This window comes from Amphiprion ocellaris, chromosome 8 (genome assembly GCF_022539595.1).
Source record: "Amphiprion ocellaris isolate individual 3 ecotype Okinawa chromosome 8, ASM2253959v1, whole genome shotgun sequence".
Taxonomy (NCBI): Eukaryota; Metazoa; Chordata; class Actinopteri; family Pomacentridae; genus Amphiprion; species Amphiprion ocellaris.
Genome location: NC_072773.1, coordinates 19,534,272 through 19,554,706, shown reverse-complemented (window position 1 = coordinate 19,554,706; position 20,435 = coordinate 19,534,272). Strand labels below are relative to the sequence as shown.

General features: G+C 38.7%; 1 protein-coding gene across 1 annotated transcript in view; it reads right to left on the bottom strand.

Moving 5' to 3' along the window:
• Positions 1 to 5,555: 5,555 nt before the first annotated feature.
• vwa5b1 (von Willebrand factor A domain containing 5B1) overlaps positions 5,556 to 20,435 on the bottom strand; it is a 28,817-nt gene continuing 13,937 nt past the window's right edge. Inside the window, exons 11-22 of the mRNA XM_035944092.2 lie at positions 18,650 to 18,764; positions 18,243 to 18,428; positions 17,776 to 17,968; positions 16,317 to 16,513; positions 15,208 to 15,448; positions 13,916 to 14,209; positions 13,234 to 13,371; positions 11,725 to 11,859; positions 11,128 to 11,199; positions 10,618 to 10,687; positions 9,465 to 9,588; positions 5,556 to 8,433 (exon numbers count right to left, since the gene is read on the bottom strand). Of these exons, the coding sequence (XP_035799985.1) occupies positions 7,774 to 8,433; positions 9,465 to 9,588; positions 10,618 to 10,687; positions 11,128 to 11,199; positions 11,725 to 11,859; positions 13,234 to 13,371; positions 13,916 to 14,209; positions 15,208 to 15,448; positions 16,317 to 16,513; positions 17,776 to 17,968; positions 18,243 to 18,428; positions 18,650 to 18,764 (2,425 nt within the window). The 3' untranslated portion in view covers positions 5,556 to 7,773. The remainder of the gene's footprint in view (positions 8,434 to 9,464; positions 9,589 to 10,617; positions 10,688 to 11,127; positions 11,200 to 11,724; positions 11,860 to 13,233; positions 13,372 to 13,915; positions 14,210 to 15,207; positions 15,449 to 16,316; positions 16,514 to 17,775; positions 17,969 to 18,242; positions 18,429 to 18,649; positions 18,765 to 20,435) is intronic.

Sequence of the window (20,435 nt, the reverse complement as noted above, 5' to 3'; positions counted from 1 at the left end):
AATTTGATGTTTGATGAAGCAACAGTTCATCTGACAAATCTGACAGGTCCATCTTTTCTTTGTGTGCATACATTAGCTACTGATCTGTGAGACCCAGGAGACGGTGACTCAACACTCATGTAAATCAATGTAAATCTAATGCAAATGTAATACACTGCTGAAGTGAGCTGACCGATCTGATCAGGCTTTGCAACAAAATGATCAGGATTCATCAGCTCAGATACGAGGCTGTAGCTCACACACAACAGATGAAGATCAGTGGCTTCTCAGCAGCAATTAACCTTTAACAATAGCTTCTATATTTGCTGTAAATGAGACAGATGTATTTCCACTCCATTACCACAACTGGAGCCAGGCAATTCTTGAAAAATGCAAATGGCCCAGCTCTCTGTTACAGAGCTGGCATTGAACTTGCACTGAAATATCAAGCACAGTACACAAACAGGGAAAGTCAAGTTATTTGCATAGTCCCATGAAATTAATAACACCAATCAGATCCACAATGTCATTAGACACATTTGACTACATCCATCAAACCCTGATGGAAAAGTATGTTTTAATAATACAATATGCAACATATGCAATCAGGGAACAACATCTGCAAGAGCCCCACAGTGTCGTCCAGCTAAATTACACAAAATCATCTAGAGTAGTATTGAGGTCATGTATTTCTAATTTGATTTGCTTAGATGCACAGACAATTAGTCTCAAGCTTGCCAAGTCCAATTTATCTTCCATAAAGGAAAGAAGGATTTGCAGTTGTGGCTATTTATGTCATGCAGGAAGCCAGTATATGACTTTAATTACCAATCAGCATTGTAATAACAGTCACAATACTACTCCCATCACAATTTGTCTTTAGCAGAACAGTTATGAGATCCTGTTCTCTTTTATTCGCACCATTCATTCTTAACTGTCAGCCGGATTATTGTGTTTTCCCACCGCCCACTCCCACAGCTCCCCATATACTCCTCAACTAGGACACAGGGTAGATGGGGTTACAGTAGACGTCCCCCTTTGGGGAGCATAAAGCCACTGTTTCCCTGGTTTTGTAATCACTGACAGAAATGAAATCTGCTTTTGCTAGACACCTTCTAATGTTGTTTTCCATTGAACTTTTCCTCGCCTTTCAGAACAGAACCTGCAAAGATACTGAAGTTAATTTTCAAGGACAGTATTAACACATGTGGCTTGGATCAGGCTCATTTTATTCACAAGGATGACACAATGCCAAGCTGTAGAATAGCAGGAAAAAAATGCTGGAATCCATGCTCTAAGTTTCCAGAAATTCGGCTGTGAAAAACTCATACTGTAAGCATTTGCAGGAAGTGGATGGATAAGATGTTAATATTATTTATACAGAACCAAAAAGGCTTCCTACTGGTAACGTAGACACTATTTCAACATAAAGATGAAGCAGCTGGCTGCAGTGAAGTCTCATTCATGTCTCTGAGTCGTGCAGCAAACTTCTGTCACTTTGCATTTCACTGCCTGTACTGTGTGAGCAAGTGGCAAATGAAAACTCCTTATCTTGTTTCTATTGTCTTCTTAGATTTAACAGAGGAGTCTTTACATGCAGAGCCCTGATTAGGATGGTTCAAAGGCCAAAAAAGTACAAAAGGAAGAAAAAAATGCTACAAATAATTTTTTGGTGAAAAATAAAGCTTCATGGTCATCGGTTCTGAGACAGCGTGAGTGAAATTTTTCTAAAAAGATTTTTTCCGTTTCAGATCCAGTCTGTATTGTTTTGAAATTGAAACCCCAAAAGTCCAGCATACCATATAAATATTTGGACTGTCAGTACGCATCTCAAAACAAGTGTGGTGTTGTACAATCAGGATAAATGACTCTAATATATGACATGGATAACACACACTTGTTTAATGTCAGCGAGCTTTCAGGATGCAGCTGCTGGCAAAAAAAAAAAAAAAAAAAAAAAGCCTGTAGACAAGTTCTGTTTGAGGTTTCTGCATGTCTTACTGAGAGTGATGACACAGGTCTGTTTACTTATACTTTGCTACAAAAGCAAAACTCTGTTAGGGGGCGTTCTGTGTTCGACTGAAGGATCAGAGCTGAGCTGATTGCAATGACTCACAGTGAGAAGCCTTCATGTTCAGCGGTTGTGCATGCTAAACTAAACGACGGTTAGCTTTTACTTTAAAACCTGGCTGAAAGCACAGAAAAGATACACATGACTATTTCCTATGAAGCATCAGGATACCATCCTTATGTTAAATGAAGAGGAGAAAAACTGGCGTGATGAAATAAGAAGTGAAATTGAGTTTTGTGTTGCTCTGTAATCTTCTCTTGTTCCAAATAAATGCTCTATTACAAATTGTGCTCTGTAAAAAGAAAATCTTTCAGCAAGGGTGTGACCACAGAGTTTTAAAGGATGTTTATTAAAGGGTGTTTTATTCTGCTTTGGATATGCTAAATCATTTATTAAATCATTAAATTGTGTTTTTATTGTTCGTGCTTTGCGGTGACTGTCCATCGTGTTTGCACTGTCTCCTGCTGTCTTTTTTTGGTTTTTGTTTGTCGGTTTTGTTTGTTTTAGTTAGTCCGCCTTGCTTGCAGGGCCCATAGATGGAAAGACCTGGGGGTGCATCGTGTGAGAGCGGATTAACTCTTTCTGTTTTTGTTCAGTGTTTTGTTTGTTTTACTCACTTCCTTATTGTGATTCCTGGTGAGTAATGATCAGCCTTGATCCCCAGTAGCAGTGAGACCTGACTTAAGTGTGATGCTTGTAGGCACGAGTGTATTGATTGCAGTGTTATTTGGTATGCAGTGGAGTTTTTAGAGTGCAGTGATTTATTTATTTTTTCCCACCCTTGGATCATCGGGCTCATGTGCAGTTGGTCTTAATGGCATATGATTAGACCCCGTTCAGATGAATAGGATTGTGATTTTATGATTTTGTACTATGGACAATAGATACTGATATTAATCACCTACCTTCCCTGTTCTCCTCTTTGTTTAATGCTTGACCTGTTAGGTTTAACACGTTGTTGAGACCTGGGTTTCACACCATGACATGAAATATGCTTTAAAAAAATTGTAGAATACTGTAACGTTCAAACGCTGTAAAAACAATGAAAATGACAGTAAATATGTGCAAAATGACATTTTTACCAGATTTTAACAATTGTAAATTCTGTTTTTGTGTGCTTTTATTAGATGTTATCTTTAATTTAAAACAATAAAACCACAGTTCCCAGACACTAACAACCAGCTCATCATAAAATTTGGCTAAAAAAACAAAGAAACTGTTCCCATATGATTCATTAGCGCATTGGATGTTTGACATTTAAAAAAGATGAGAAATGAAAAACCTGGAAGAACCAAAACTTTCCCTTTTGATACTGATGTAGTCCATCATCATTGATGTTTAAATGGACATTAAAAAATCAGAAAGCTTAAGAGATACATCTCTTTCGGTTGTTGCTGTTGTGGTTGTTGTCGTGGGAATGATATTGAACATCCGTGGCTAATCATAAAACATTTATGGTTATAGCCTCAGATGCCCAGGCTGAAGGACGCCACTGTATTCTAGTGGTCTGGATTAAATAAGAGCTCAGCCTCTTCTGTAGCTACAGTTGCAGCTGTAAGGTAGAATAACTGTTAATGCAGATGCACTGAAACCAGATCTGCATTTCATGTTTTCCATCCTGAATTTGAATAACTATGGCTTCCCATCAGTGGAAGAAATAACCACTATTCTCACTGTAGCTTCACACTGCATATAGTATAATGGTATAATTTACTATATATAGAAATATGAGTGAAATGTTAGTATATTTGTTCAAACAAAACCTTTATAACAAGTCCTATAGCCAGTAGCTTAGCAACAGCACATGGTTCAAACATTTCATGAGGTGACTTTTCATGTGTCGGTGAAATGATTTGCTCGGTAAGATCACAACACACCTGAAAATACATCATGGACATGAATCTGTGGATTTGTGTGTGCGCTGTTTAAAGCACTGCACACTGTCAGGAACTGTTTGAGTCTTGTTTGATCTCTAAAGCAGAGGTGAAGATGGCTATTAGAGGGCAGTAATGAGATATCATTTTTCTTATCCAGCAGTCTGTTGTCTGGCCCAGTCTCCCTTTATTCCTCTTTCATTTGCCCTTTTTATATTTCTGTCTCTCATGCTGGGCATGTTTTACTTCATAATAACCGGGATGATCTAGATGGCGTCTTGTCTTCCTAATTACCAGCATTCTCTCTGAAATTGAAGGAGCCATATTATGGTAGCTGTTGTTGATAATGAAGCTTGTACTGTGTCACTAAGGGAAAAAAAAATCCAACCTAATGTCACCTTGACATCAGCCTACTTCCTGACAGGAGGACAGTATGTACAGAGTGTGTGTAAAGTGTGAAGTGTTATTTAATCTGCTGTTAACATTTACACTTATTAAGTGTGCAAATCAACACACAAACGAGGTACAGTCTAAACCACAGTGGATTAAGAACAAACCATTAAGAGTAAACAACAATTATCAAATTCAATTAAAACTGTATCATCTCTCAATATTTATATTAAGTTAACAAGAGTGATTCCTCTTATGAAAAAACAAAAACCTTCTTTTGAAAAACACTTTGAAAACTGAGGCCTCTAAATAGAAACCTATTGCAACAAAGGTGAAAACACCTGTCATCACTGATACAAAACTGTAAATACTTTCCAGTGTTTTCCAATTCACACACATACTCACACAGGATGCTCACCTGCCACTGGGTTCCATATCTTGCTAAAGGACACTTTAGCATGCAGGATGCTGGTAACTGCCAACCTTACAGCTGGTGAACAAGCCATTCTCCCACCTGAGCTACAGCCACCCGAGTCCTGACAACACTTTCACAAAGGTCTCTTTTATAGGTGTGGTGCAGTTTAACCCACAAGGGATTTCCAAGTTGGAATATCATGAGTGACAACTAGGAGCGAAGTGGAACTAGATTTAAGAAGAGAGACTGCAGACTCACAACACTCTCATTGGTTTTGTCAGGATGCAGCCCTTAGACTGATGTGTTGTAATGAGAGCAGCAACTGAAAGGAAAATGTTGGTGTGACTGAAACTTGAGAGAGTTGAAGGTGGGACTCCGTTATCCATGAAGCAGACTGAATGAGGCAAAGCTGGTGGGCCATTTCATATAAAAATCAACCAAATCTGACAAAAAGTTTCGGCCTGATCCCTTCAGAATCAGATGATTTTTTTTTTGTACAATCAAGTTAGTTATTATGTGCACATTGAGGACCTAATATACTAAAGTTATTGCAGCCCCCCCCCCACCCCCCACCCCCCCGCCGCGACCCTAATGAGGATTAAGCGGTGTATAGACAATGGATAGATGGACTAAAGTTATTGCACAACAATATTAGCTGATTTTTAGGGGGTCAGGCACTGGGAGGTACTGATTGATTACATGTGGAATGGCTGACTTATAATCAGCATAGTAAGAGAACCTACACTAAGAACACAGGGGTCCAAGCACCAGTCCCTGAGGTACTTCTTGTTGCCATCAGTGGGCCAATAATAGCTTTAGACCTGCATTTTTGTTTGTAGAATTCTTTTATTACATGCACCCGCAGAGCTGGTCATAGCATCAACAGTTATAAAGACACTACAGAAACTTTCAACAGCCTCAAACAGTCAACAATCATTTATAAAGGCACAAACAGCAAGTTGAAAGATACTGCACTGAACAACCGACCCAATACGTGAAAAATACAACTTATTACAAATACAGCTGCACTTACTACTGCAACTACAACACAAAAATATTACTATTTGACATCTATGCTGTATTTCTCATTTCAGAGAGTAAAATACTGCACTACTGGCTCCAATAAGGCAATTCACTCATCAAACATTAGAACATAAACACCTGTGTTCATGCAGACGGACTTATGCAACTCAGCCTGAGTGGAAAAAAACCTGAGTAAAGCAACACTGTAATGAAATAAAAAAAGGAGAGAATAAATGCCGAAAAATGCTTAAATGGACCAGAAATAAATCAAGAAAGGTTTAAGAAAGAAAGAAAGCTACCTATTGTATATTTTAAAAGACAGAACCAATCATTACTGCAGTGAGCAGATTTACGTTTTCTGCCGACTTTAAACCTTGTTTAGGCACTTGCGGTAAATTAGCTGTAACAATGACAACTTAGCAGGGGCCTTTCCTCTCTGATTGCCAGAGCCGGATTGCAGCACATTCTGTATTTATCAGGACTGAGTGGCACCAACTGTTTGAAAATCCATTACTAAGTCCATCATTAGTGATCTATTCTAACCTCTAGCTAGTTTCAAATCATTTTAACTGTATAATTAAAGCTGCATAATGTGCAAATAAATAGAAAACACCTGTAGTGTCAGACAATCAAAAGCAATCAACTATGTAAACAGTAAATCGCCATATGCACCCGTGTGACAGTTTCAGAGTGGGAGAGAAGCATTAAACCCATTTGTATATGTGGATATTACATAATTTTATTTATGTAATTCTAAGTAGTATTCATGTAGTTCACAGTGAGTGGGAAACATCTGATTATACTAACCAAACATTATTTTTTAAACTTTTGTAGCTTGAGGTGTTATTTTATGAGAAGCTTAATACAAATAAAAACAATATATATTTATATATTTCTGTTTTCTACATTTACATATTCCTAATTCATATATTCTTCAGTATTGTTGTGGACAAGCCTTAACCACATCCCTTTACATCTTTTCTATTCTGACCAGGTAATATTTTAGCAAACTAACATCTGTTTTTGATTTTGTTCACTATGCAACTGTTAGTTAAACCTATTAGTAACAGGGTGTAAATATTAAGTAACAACTAATCTCTGTTTAAAGACTAGTTTGTGTAGCACAGTTCCTTTTAAATGAGTGTAAAAATTCATATACATAGTAAAACTTTTGCTCATAAACTGGCCGATGTTGAACTTACAAACCGCTGGTGCAGCCGACTCATAAAACTAATGCATGATCAAAACTTCTACTGCAAAACAGATGTACTCAGATAAGTGAAAAACTATAAACTCTATGTATCGTAAATAATAACTACATGCTAGTGGGATACACATTCATAGATTCCCACCTGTACTACTTTTTTTTAAACAAACTGTAACATATGTTTTATATTTACTTCAGCTTTTTGCATATTTTTCTGTCTCTGCTAAAATTAAACTGCAAAAACGGCAAACAGGAATAACACTGTGATGTAACAGGCATTAGAAAAGAGTGGCAGTACTGCTAGCCTACACCCGGATGTTTTCTTAACGCGTTTTTTTTTCTTTCTCACACAACAGTCAATTCAGAAAACGCTGTAAAAACAGTATGTGACAATCAGTGGAGCAGTTTTCTCATGCCTTTGTTTTGTAGAATTCTACCCATAACATCAATATGATGACAATAAGAGCTTTTCTCACGTTAATGGTCAGTGGCCCGGCATGCTACGATTTTAACACTGACCTTCTTCTCCTTGAAACTCAGATCTGTGGCATCACTCTGGTAGATCCTTTTGCTAACAGAGATCCAGCTACTGAATATGGCACCAGCGAGGTATTAGCTTGCAGCCTGTGATATGTTTGTAGGAACAGCACACACACACACACACACACACACACACACAGAAGAAATACACACTGTTCACAACTGCAAAATCAGACTCCAGAAGACATACTGCTGAACAGAGAATAGTACAGCCTCAGTTAGCATAGTATCATATGGGATTGAGTACTTTCAGTGGCCTGGATAAGTGTGGAACTCAGACACTGTTAGGGTTGTAACACAGCATGTTCAGTTGCAGATTTTCATCCCAGTGCCTGAGGATGATGAACAGCTGATTGGCGGCGGCCTTGATGGAGGCTAAATCTCGGCCTTCTGGGATGTCCTGTGCACTCAGCCACATGCTGGCTTTAGCGGCCACCAGTTCCCACTCTATGAAATAGCTGGCAGAGCTGTGCTCCAGCCAGGCGAGGGCCACTGCTGTGGCCCAAACCATACTTTCTGGATCCAGCATCCTCTTTAGCATACCGCCGGGCGACACTGTTTCCGAGCCTCCTGACCCAGAGCTACGCGAACTGTCCGTCTGGGAGTGTGGGGAGAGCGGCGGCTCAGTCGTGTTGGATGGACTGGCTAACATCGAGGAACTAGCTTCTGTCCAGGCGTTCCTGGACAGATGAGAAGGGCTCTGGATGCCTGCGGTGTGCTCTGCAGGTTGCTGAAATGCTTCTGACTCAAATGGTGATCTGCTGCCACCATCGGCACTCTCTGTGCGGCGGCTGCTGGAGTGAGACAGGTGGCCCAGGCTGGTGCGGTGGCTAGTGAAGGGGGACGTCCACTTTAGCTTGTCCATGGGTACACTAATGGCATCACAGAGGGCTGCATCCAGGGGAAACGCACCACTAGCTAACTGCAACAACACCTGCACAGAAGGAAATAGTTACAGTTTGACATTTAAATTTTTTTTCCTTTATATTTTACAGCCTTTAATTAGCAGTGTAGTGGAACTTGTGGGGGGGGGGGGGGGGGGGGGGTGCAGTCAGAGTTAATTGAAAATCGATTTGCATCTTTATTTTATTTATTTTTTGTATTTTGCATGAAAAGAAAAGTGGGGGAGCACCTGAACAGCTGCTTTGAATGCATTCTGTTCTTCTGCTCTGATTTTTTTTTTTTTTTTTTTTTAAAAAAGGTCATCATTTCCTGCTATAATCAACGGCTTATTGTGATTTGGCTTTGAAAAGGATTCCGCGTTGTTATGTGAAATGAAATTTTTTTCTGGTGCAACTATTCTATGTGTCTTTTTTTTCTGCAGCTATTCATTTCTGACTGATATTTCATTCCACTGAGTTCAGGAAGTGATGAATAATACATTGTCAAGGTGGTCTGTGCTGCATAATGAAAGCTTCCTTCAACATCTTGGCTCCTGTAGTGGTGAGTTGTGGTCTTATAACTTTAAGCACTGATGCTGCTTTAGGCCCGATTAATCCATTGCTGAGAATTTATTTTGCAAGTCAGAAAGGAGGCAGATCTGTGGTTTGCTGTTACACTAGTTTTAGGTGAAAAACATGAAATTGTTGCATAGTTTATACAGCTACTTTGATGGTCTATTTAGGATACCGTTAGTAAACTTAATATGTTCTCACTCTTTATCTAGTAATTATTTTTTTAATTTGAGCATGAACAGTATGACTAATAAAACAGATGCTTTTTTGGTCATTTTTGTATTGCTTTTATTGCTATCCAGTTTTTTTGAGAGACTGAATGAATTTACAAAGATGGAGGTCTGCAGAGGCCTCAACACAAATAAGGCTCCGTATTGTTCACATAACCTCAAACTCAGCAGGCAGTGACACATTTGTCTCTCTGGGCAAATCTACACTCATTTCAAATTAGTGTCCATCAAAAAAGCATGCAGGTTGACAGAACATTCACTTGTATAGATGTGTTCCCCACCAGAGGAATGTAGTCTTTGTTCTCGTTGTCACTCTCTCCAATTGAATCCCCCGACTTGCTGTGAGATCGACACATGAATCCTTTGGCAGCTCGAGTCAGCAGACGAGTCCTGCTGAGGGCCAACCTTACAGAGGAGAGAGGGGGCGTGCAGGTGTGAAACACAGTGAGCACTATGTGTGGCACAAATCACTTTTAGATTGAACAGACGGCTTCCATCAGGATAGACAGGCAACAGTTTCTTTTTAATGTTCTGCTACATGCGATTGGATATTTAAGCCATGCTAGCAGCGTGGCTCTGGGGATGGAAAGGTCATCAGTCTCGCCCTTTGTCCGGACTGAAATATCTCAGACTAGTATTGAATGGACTGACATGAAAGTGTTCAGACTATGAATGTCTACAGGAGAACATGCATGGCATCCTAAAAATAAACCCTGAAGCCTTCAAATGACTGGGTGTTTTGTGAAATGCTTCACCAAATATTTGATGGATTTGGTGCAGAAACTAACCCTAATCAGACACCTAAATCTGGACAAAAATATCAGTATCATTTGCAATATTACTTCTCTCAATAGTTTGTGCAGTATCAGTTTCAGCAGAATATTTTTTTAACTTCATGTGCAATGTTTCATTATCATGTATATTATTATTTAACAACTGCAGTGTCATTAGCCGCATCACTTCTTACTTCTTCTGTGCAGAGGTGAGCAGAATTCTCTCTTTCATTATTTACTCATCTAATTGTCACTTTTCACAAGAGAATGCAACACTTTAACAGTCTTCCAGGGCATAGTGTCAGAAAACATGTCATTATTTTCAAAATTTTAACCATTCTCAACCACTCGCCACTTTATCTTCATTCAAACAACTTTTCATCCTGCCAGACATCAAACCAACTAGTTATTTTTTTTATCTTCAGAGTGCTGCTAGCAGGACTGTTGACTCTCGGTCTTGATTTTTAAGAGGAGATCAAATTGTAATTAATCTTTATATGTTCACAGCAAATGACGGCTCCAGCATTATCCTGATGCGTTAACCTCAAGACTGCATGTTCTAAGTCAAAATCAGCTGACAGAAATGGATGAAGACATTCAAAATATTCTCCTCCCTGTGAAGCAGCAGAATAATAATGCCACTCAGCTACCAATCACCCACCTGGCAGAAAAAAGGCTCTCCACTGATTTCTGCGACTGGTCAGAGGTCACAGATGGACTCCTTTGGTAGACTTGGAGACAGAAAAGCAGAGTTAGACACTTCGCTATGTAGCTCTCAACACGAGTGTCACATAATCAAGAATAAAACACACCCACTGAGATGTAACAATGACAGGAGAGGACATCCGGTTTATGATAGCAGCTGCCTCGCCTGTGCAGGTAAAACCCCTCTTGTTTGCTTATGTGTCTTCAGTACGTGCTCATTGTTTTGTTTAGTTTTTTAAAAAAAGGTCCAGACAGCTTTTGTCAATACGAGCCACAAAATCGTGTTGAGGTCTGTCATCACTTTTAAGGAGAGAGACTAAAACGTCAATAATCTCATGTTTCACATTTGGAAAAAAGCCACTCTGTTGCCCAGAAAACACACCGCCTGGCAGTTTATGTCAAGGTCTTTGTGAAGGAAAATTGAGGAGACAGTAAATTCGACAACCGGCCAATGTGTCAAACTTACCCTCTGTAAAGCTGCACCTCTCCCAGCCAGAGGAGGAGGGTGTGCTGCATGGAGAGGCAGCCTCTTCTGCACCTGGGATAATGATGAAACTGATTTAAAACTAATTGTCAGCCCTGCTTTATTTCATGTTTTCGAATCTAAGAAGACACTCTTCTGTTATAAAAGACAGCATTGTCTAATAATGCTGATGCAACTCATCTGCATCGCTGCCCGCTGTGCACCTTCTGGTCTTAGCTCCTGCTGTTGCTATGCCACCACTGAAGACCAGATCCAACTCGATCCTTTTTAGTTAAAGTTGGAGTATTTTCTTAATATAATTTAGCACACAGCTTTCTAACAGAGCTGATGATGTAAAACTGCAACCTTTACATTTCAAATAAGGGCAGGTTTGAAATCAAAAATCACCTTTTCCCCAATGAATGACATTCCTTTGTGTGAATACTCACTACTTCTTATTCAACCCAAGACTTTTATCTACCTTCCTCTACAGCTCTTCTCTTATTCATTTCTCCTGCATTCCTTGTTGGTTATTGATCTAGGATTTAAAGCTCCCCTCAGGGACTGAAATGTGAGCTCAGAATCAAAAAAGCAGCCTACTGTTGAGCAGCAGGACATCTTCGGTTTCCTCCGACATACCACCAGACTGAGAGCGACCCAGTCCGATGGAGTAGCCTTTGGTCTTCCTGCTCCCAGATCGAGACCTGGAGTGCGAGCCTTTCTTCAGACCTTCACCTGAAAGCAAAACTGAATCATAATCTGTTTTTAAGCTGTCTTTGGCCTGTGCTGCACAATTTGAAAGTGTTCCTAGATTAAAACGATTTTACATTTGGAGTTAAGCCAGAGCTAAAATTGATTTTAGTCTCATTAAGTGATATTTTCTTCTGACTTTCCCAGAGTTGCTGCTGCTCACCAATCAAAGTTTTTGTTTAATCAGACTAGATTATTGATTTGTCCATTTATCCCATTGCAAGTTTTGAAAATCTACTAGTGGCTCTTTCAAATGCCTTACTTCATGTAGGAAACACACTAAAAAATAAAAACATAAACAAAAGAGAAAAGCACAAAAGTTTCATATTTCAGGACCTCAAGCCAGATATTATTTGCCATTTTTGCTTGACTGATTCTTGTGCAGCTTCTAGGCATATTTCTGTTCAATGTGGGCTCATTTTCACTTCAGTATAATATTTTGCACCTCTTTGAAAACAGCACAACCATGAACAGAATTAAAGAGAACTCAGAAAATGTTGGGCACAGTAGTAATGCTATAAATCATTAAAAGAATCTGAATTTTTTTGATTATTTTGCAACATGTACAACATTGTTCCAGGTGTCAGGTTCACAGATGTTACGAACACTGGAAACATACATGCATACAATAGTTATTTTACTATTTGCATTTTTAATTTCCTTCCTATCTGCTCTTTGTGAACACAGACTGCAGTTCAGCTGAACACAGAATTTTTGTATTTTGTTCAGAATCTCTTCAGTGCAAACAGTTTATTTTTATTTTTGGTTAATTTTTAAACAGGACATATAGAATACAGCAATTTAAAAAAAAAAATCATGATTTAAAGCTTAGATTAGGTCAAGTTTTCTGACAGAACAGCACATCACAGATAAGTAGTTACAGGGTATTTAGAAAGTTGAAAATCCAAAGATTCTTTCTGTTTTTAGTTTCTGGCTCTGATAAATTGGGTAGTTTGGTGATTTCTTTAAAGACAATTTGCCTTTCAAACATGCCATTGCATTTTAGACTTCAGAGGGTTAACGATTGTAAAAATTAGTTGATAATTAAAATTGATTATTTTCTGAAAGAGTAATAATTTGCTTTAGTTGTTTCGGCTTTTCAAGATATGAATACTGAGCTTCAGTTTGTGCTAGCACATTACTTTTGGGAAGAGTTGTGTTTTTTCTTTGCTAAGCTAAGCTAATCCACGCTTCCTGTTTAATGATGAGACATGAGAGTGACACTGACTTTCTCATTTAACTCTTGCAGGCCAATTTTCCTGAACATCAAACTACAAAAAGAAGTCTGTCTAGTCTGTCTTTGATGGCAGGGTTCAACTCAAACCTAAAACGTCTTTTCATTTAAGCCATATCACTTACCGGGGTTTATATATTCAATATGTGTCTGCAAATACTCATTAGTGTCCAGGTCGATGGGGACAAACGCTGTATATTTGCTCAGTATATTGCAGGCCTTGCTGGTGTGAATAGCATATAACTGGTACTTCCTGCCAGACCCTGTGAATCACAAAATGCAGAAAACAGTTAGGATATCACAGGATATCATCATAGTACACAATATTTTGCTATATGGAAAGATTAACATTATTCCAAACAACTACAATTAACTCATGCATCATGAATACCATATCATGAAACGTATCTGTTAGCTTAGCTTAGCATTAAGACTGGAAACTGGGGGAAACAGCGAACTTGGCTCCATCCAAACTTGACAAAATCCACCTAACAGCACTTCTAAAGTTCTTAACGTGTCTTCTTTGTGTAAACCAGATTATTTTGTTTTTTTCCAGTCTTTTTGCTAAGCCAAGCTAAGCTAAGCTAAGCTAACTGGCTGCTAGCTGTAACCTTGCATCTAACAGACAGACAGGATAGTAGTATTGATGCTTTTGAATACCATTAATGAGTCAGAATATTAAAGTATTTAAAGTCTAAAATTTCAGTAACAAATAAGAGAAGGTTTCATATGAAATTGCTGTGTCTGATGTCTTTATAATTTCCTTAAAATGTACTGAATGTCAACTTTATTCCTCGTTCAGCTCACCGTGCTCAATCTCACACTCCTTATCCGCCATGTGCTCAAAGTCCTGTATGATGGAGCGTCCGGCCAGGTGGTGGAAGGTCTCGTTCCACAGCTCCTCGTGAACCTTTTCCTCGCGTTCCCGGCCATTCAGGAAAGGCTTGATATCAAAGACCACCTCCCACTTCATTGGTTTCCCACACAGCAGTCCAGACACTACAGCCTTGCAGTCACCTTTGTGCTGGTTGGCAGCACCCAGATCTGAAGTCAGGGTCTCCTGTGGGGTTTCTGCTTGACATAACTGGTGTCCATAACCATCTGAAATATCACAGGAGCAAAATTTGATACCTGAGTGAATGTGCTTTAATCAATCAGACTGTGTGTTGCATTTTTATTTTCATTGGACTAGATTTATCTTAAACTAATTTATCTCCTGCTTCTATCTCTCTCCATTTATCCTGCTTGAATTGTACTTTAATAACGGGTTTTTAAAATGCTACCTCTTTTGATTAATTTATTTCTAAGACAATTTTCTGTTTTGTCCCCAGATATAGAAACCCATTTCCTGTGCTCAATCATCTGTCAAGACTAAAATGTCAGATGTATTTCAATCAGTAACAGTCACAACAGCCTTAATAAATCTGTTTGTGGTTTTGGCTCATTATAGCCTATTAGTTAATCGCTACATAAAGCCAACATACAGTTAGCTTAGCTTAGCATAAAGATAAGCAATCTCTGTGGCACCTGACCAAACACTATTCAAGCGCAAAATATTTTGGGACATAATGTCATAACATGCTATTTTTACACTTCACGGGATGTAATGTTTAAATAAGTGAGGTTTATAGGGTTTTTAAAGAGGTCTTCAGTCTTTGTGCTTAGCTAAGCTAACCAGCGACTGGCTGTAGCTTCATATCTACATTAGAATGAAACTTTTCATTTAACTGTCAACCACAATGTGAACATGAGAATTTTCAAAAATGCCAAAATACACTGCCTTTAAGATATATTCACCTCCTGTGGAGGTTTTCCATTTTGGTTACTTTTCAACGTTGAATCATTGGTCAACTTATTTGGCTTTTTTTTGACAAGAAATTAGGAAAAAAAAAGACTATTTCATGTCAAAGTGAAAACAGATTTCTACATAGTAATGTCACCTTTTTAATTTTACATTTTAAATTTGTAATTAACTGACATCACAACAAATCTATTTTCCCGTTGACTTGAAAGAGTCTTTATCTGTAAGGACTTGTCAAAAATGCCAGTTTTATGCTTTCAGTACATTTTTCAATATGACAAAATGTTTGTGTTCCCACCTATGTCTCCGACGCTGCCAACAGATGGGCTGTCTGTGGATGATCTGGATCCATCTTCCCCAGGAGTGCTACGAGTCGCAGGCGTATCGCTGTTGCCGCCTGGCGGACGGTTGTCCTGGGGCTGTGAATGGAAATGAAGCTCGGAGTTGGCATCCTGCTGCGAAGGCGGCTCCTGCTGAGGGAGCGACCTGTGACAGCTGCCAGGACGCCCTCTGGACGATGTGGCACACAGGCTTGCCAGCTGTGGTGGGAAACCATAAAAGCGATATAATTCAAAGTACCCTGGTGCTCACAGGTTTAACAACGCGTGGGAGCTCATCCACTAATTGTAATTCTGCTCATTTCTGTGGTCACTCAGGCTCAGAGTTCAACGTGCTTTCAAGTGATTAATGATATAAGGAGTCTGAAATCATTTGCATGTCATTTACTCTGGAGGTCATTTTCTTCTTTTGAAATATCTATAAAATGGTGAAAACTAAGGAAAAGCATCCATCAGTCTTATATTTGTCATTTTTTTCTGATGAAGAGACAAAAATACCAACACAACAAACTGGAAATTCTCGCTGTGCTGTGTTCAATAAAAATATTTCAAAGGAGTGTAACGGCAGGACTGTTTGGTTTCTAAGGACAAGAGTAAAAGCCCTCAGGTTGTTGCAGTGTTTTATATCATGCTCCTTTCATTTGTGGAAAAAAATACAATGTTGCTGTGCTTATTTATTCAGTCAAGCAAGAAGGTAATAGATCCTCGCGTGGGTTTACAAAAGAAGATAGAATTTCTTCACAGCCTTTAACATTCTGTTTCGTTACACTAACCTGCTCCCTGAGTAATATTCACCCCTAATTGCCATTCATAAATGCTGCCCTTCATTACTGAGGAGGGCACATTGTCTGTTCTTGATTACTTCCCAGGCCAGACACAGGTCAGGTGGATGTTTAATTTGTCAACACTGTCTGAATACAAATATCATTTTCTACATAATGACAGCTTGACAAGGCTATTATACAAATTTAGATTCTCCTGCCTTCCATGCTTTATTTTCTGTGTGTTATACGTGAGCTGCAGCTACATTACAAACTGAATGAGACATATTTTGCAAACTAGATATCACCTGGTAGTCACTCTTCCACTGGGCCTCGTGTTCAGGACTCATCTGGCCAATTAGCTCCTGGACTTTTGCTCTCCTCAGTGGATTCTTTGCCATCACAGAGCTGGGGTCACTGGGAGTGTAGACCTTCTTGGCTGGGTTGTAGTCTGTTATCTGGTTGGTACTGTATGCACGTCTTCTTGGTGACGTCCTATCAAAACCTGGTGTTTGTTTTTTCAAAAATGAAAATATTCAAGTCAGAAAATGTAAAAACAAATAATTGTAAGATTGTGTCATTTTGAAAGAATGATTGCTAACTAATCCAACACCACTGCGTATTTTTGTATATACTTTTTTTTTCACATTATTTTAGCAACTTTTTGCACTGTTCCTTGTAGTTTCAATGTTTTCAGCTCCAGTATATCTGAGAAGATCTTCACCTTTTGCACCATAAATATTACTGTTCTCCTGTACATATCCATTGGCATTGTTCTTTTATATTCAATAATTGTCTCTTTCAGTGTGATGAATGAGTGAATTCTGTAGATATTTCCATCACGGCACTATGCAGAGACAATGGGAACTAAGCATTTCATTGCGCTGACAACACTGTTATTGCTGCATACGACAATAAAACCTTTGAATCCTGACTCAACATGCGCAGTTCCCTGCAGTTTTTCTGCTGTTTGCTTTCCTGAATAGAGAAAAATAGCTGTTGTGCTTCCTTTCACCCTCCCTAAAGCAGAATTTTGATTGAAATAAACTTCGAGACAATGTAAATGCAACGTAAATGTTGCTATGTCTCTATTTTACATGTTTACAAATGTTGATTTACAACACAAACTATACTTTACAAGCTGAAAATCTGACGAGATAGTTGGCAAATGCAGCAACAGACAAATTTGCAGCCCTGTGAGGCTGTACTTGAGGATAGTGGTTGTTTGGGCAAAATATTAGCACCAGCACAGCATGTTCACAGTGGCAATGCTGACATGCTGATGTTTAGCATTCTGTTATCTTAGACTGGGGCGTTGGCAGAATGTTAAGGGAACACTAAAGTTATTAAAATTCATCCTCAGGGAAACATAAATGTCTGCACTTAAGTTGATGGCAATCCATCCAACTGCTGTCAAGACATTTCATTCAAAACCATAAATATAAGCCTCATAGTGATGCTACATGAAAAATGTCAAGAGATTGCCATATTCAACAGGACAGATGCTTCGGGTTCCATGAACAAGCGTATGTGATTTCATGTCAATCATCTAACAAATATCTGAGCCTGGTGAAATAACGAACACACAACTTCACCATTGGGGATAAAAATATCATTTCCACCTAACAGGACATCAGCAAATGATCAGTGCATGAACATACAAGAAGTTACAGCAAACTGTAGAAGTTGGAGGACACAAATTCACATTTTCCACACAGATAGTTTATGAAAATGTAAATCTCAGTCATATATCATGTCAGTTCTTACCCATGGAGTCAGGCTCTGTGGGAAGAGGACTGCCGTCTGTCATGGAGTCCTGGTAGGAGTCGCCAAAAGGTGCTTCCCTGGAGGACCCCTGACTGTCTGCGCCAGATTTCAGCAAGTCCTCTTCTTGAGAATGATAAAACACTGAGCTAGTGGACTCCATGGAGCGCATCATGCTGTATCGCCTCCTCTTATCCTGTTGACATTTTGAGTAAGTGACACATCTGAAATAAGTGCTCCAATAAAGACCTATTCGCAAGGTTTGATAAAAAGCCTCTTCAAAGTAGCCCTTTTTTTTTAACCTCCCTCAAGATTTATTTCAAACTCCTTTCAGCGGCACCAGAGAAGAGATTTAAGTGGAAAGATTAAAGGATTTATCAAACTCAACATGGTGCAATATGAGGTTCCTTTTTTGAAACGTTCACAACACAGAAAATCATCATGCATGCAGTCATTTGTCACTTTCTTACAGATTTGGGGTTGGCATGGTAGCGGGTGGTGTCACAAACCACACTGTAACCGATCAGGCGGTCCCCTGGAAACAAGAAGGAGTTGCCCACAGGGGAGAGCAGCACTTCTTTGGTTTCAGGAAAAAGCCATTCAATGGAAATGTCACTGAGTACAGGAGACATGGTTTTCTTCAGGGACTTTATCATCTGTGGAGTAAAAACAAGGCCACCAAAATAGGTCTTCATATATGAAACATGGCTTCTATCTGACAAGTACATAAAATGGATGGCGTTTCTAGGATGTGATTTCCTAATTGGTACCAGTGGCAGACACTCAGCAGTTTGAAACCGCTGTATAATGGCACTCCAGTGGCCCTCAGACTCGTTGACTGTTCTCAAGGCTGATACACAAAGCTGGCAACGAGTACCTTGGGCTGCAGCCTCTCTCCGTCAGCCAGAAACTCAGCGGTTCCTTTGGAAACTGCCGCCAGTCCCTGCACCAGCCTCCTGCAGGCATTCTGTCCTATGCCGAACGTAAAACATCTGCACAAACAAATTAAATGCTGCAGTCCATGGACAGATCGCGAGACACGTGAGCACAACAACAGGTGTTTTCTCAGGATGTGCACCACATTTTGCTGACAATCAAGGATAAGATGGAACAACATTTTCTTTTATAGTGAAAAGTAGAAACATGCCTGCTGCTTGCCAGAGTTCTTCACTGAGGTTAACTGATGCTTTTTTAATTTTACTATTGTGATTCCTTTGTTAACAGAGGCCAATTTCATTGCACCAGTTTTGTCCTAATCAGACAGTGCAGATTAAAATGGAAAAGTCACCTTCTATGTACACTGTAAAAAACAAAAAAAACAAAAAACAAACTATGACAATCTTGCAGCAAAGGGTACCTGAAAAGAATAAGGTTAAAGAAAGTGGAATACTGTAACATATTGTTACATTCCATAACTGTAAAGACTGTGAAAATAACAGCAAATGTCTAAAATAATGTAAAATAATGATTATTTTAGTTGCTTTCAATACTGTAAAACTACGTCATTTTATAGTCACAAATTGGACGAGAATAGATTACTGTTTTTTGGTTGTTTTTTTTTTTTTTTAAAGATTTTTGAGGCAAAAAATTATATACAGCTTTCCTTTTTCAACAATCAACATGTAATTTAATACCCTGTATCTGTGATTTTACCAGATATTTTCTGTAATTTCACAAAACAGAGAAAATCTGTAAAATGCCAGTTGCAGATGATTTACTACTTTTCAATCTATAATATACAATAATATACATTTTTTGCTGATTTCAATATAGTAAAAGAAAATAGTGTAATTTTGAGGTGAAATGTTAAAGTATGACTAGCTACTGGTAAAATGCAGATAACTTATGTGAGCATAATTTACAATTGTGGTATTTTTAGGATTACATTTAAAAGAAAATAATTTCCCATCTGTTAATTTACTAAATATTATCTGTAATACAACAAAACAGGGAAACTGTGAAACAACATAACAAAAATGTACAGTTAGAAACTGTTTAACAGCATTCAATGTTTACAGTGTGGCTAAAAACCTAACATGGAATTTCAGATTAAAGATTCATCATTGTTTGTCTGTATCTGACTGGCAGTGCTGATTTGCAAACAGTGTGTTAATGACCCAGGAAGTGTTGATAATTTACTTAATTCAATCATCTGGGGGCAGCCATCCATTAAAAGCAGGAAGACTAAAGTCAATTATTTCCAAAGTGACTCAGGACAGCAATTCACAATGTGACATTTAGATGCAAGTAGCAAAAAAAAAAAAAAAAAACTCCCCAATGTACTGCAGACCTATTGTGCCACCGGTGCTCTCTCTAATTTAGCAGCTGGTGTTCATAAGCCGCTGGGAGCTTTCCTATTTCCTTATTCTAGCTCTAACACGGCTTTGTCATTTTTTAATCTCAAATCGAGGCTGCACAAAAGCTGGCTTTCTGATAGATTCTTTGTAGTGATATCTAATGTTTGACATGGACTCAACATAAGCTGCATGTTCCCAGATTTCATTTTGAGAGGATTACAGCTCCACAACCAGGTGTTGCATTTAAGCTCCCTGGCAAACCAGAGATGTGATTTTATGTTATCAGAGGGGCTCTGTATTTTCTGTCTGTGTCATGGGCATAACCAGGAGATGAATTTACTTGTATTTGTTTTGACACAATGTACA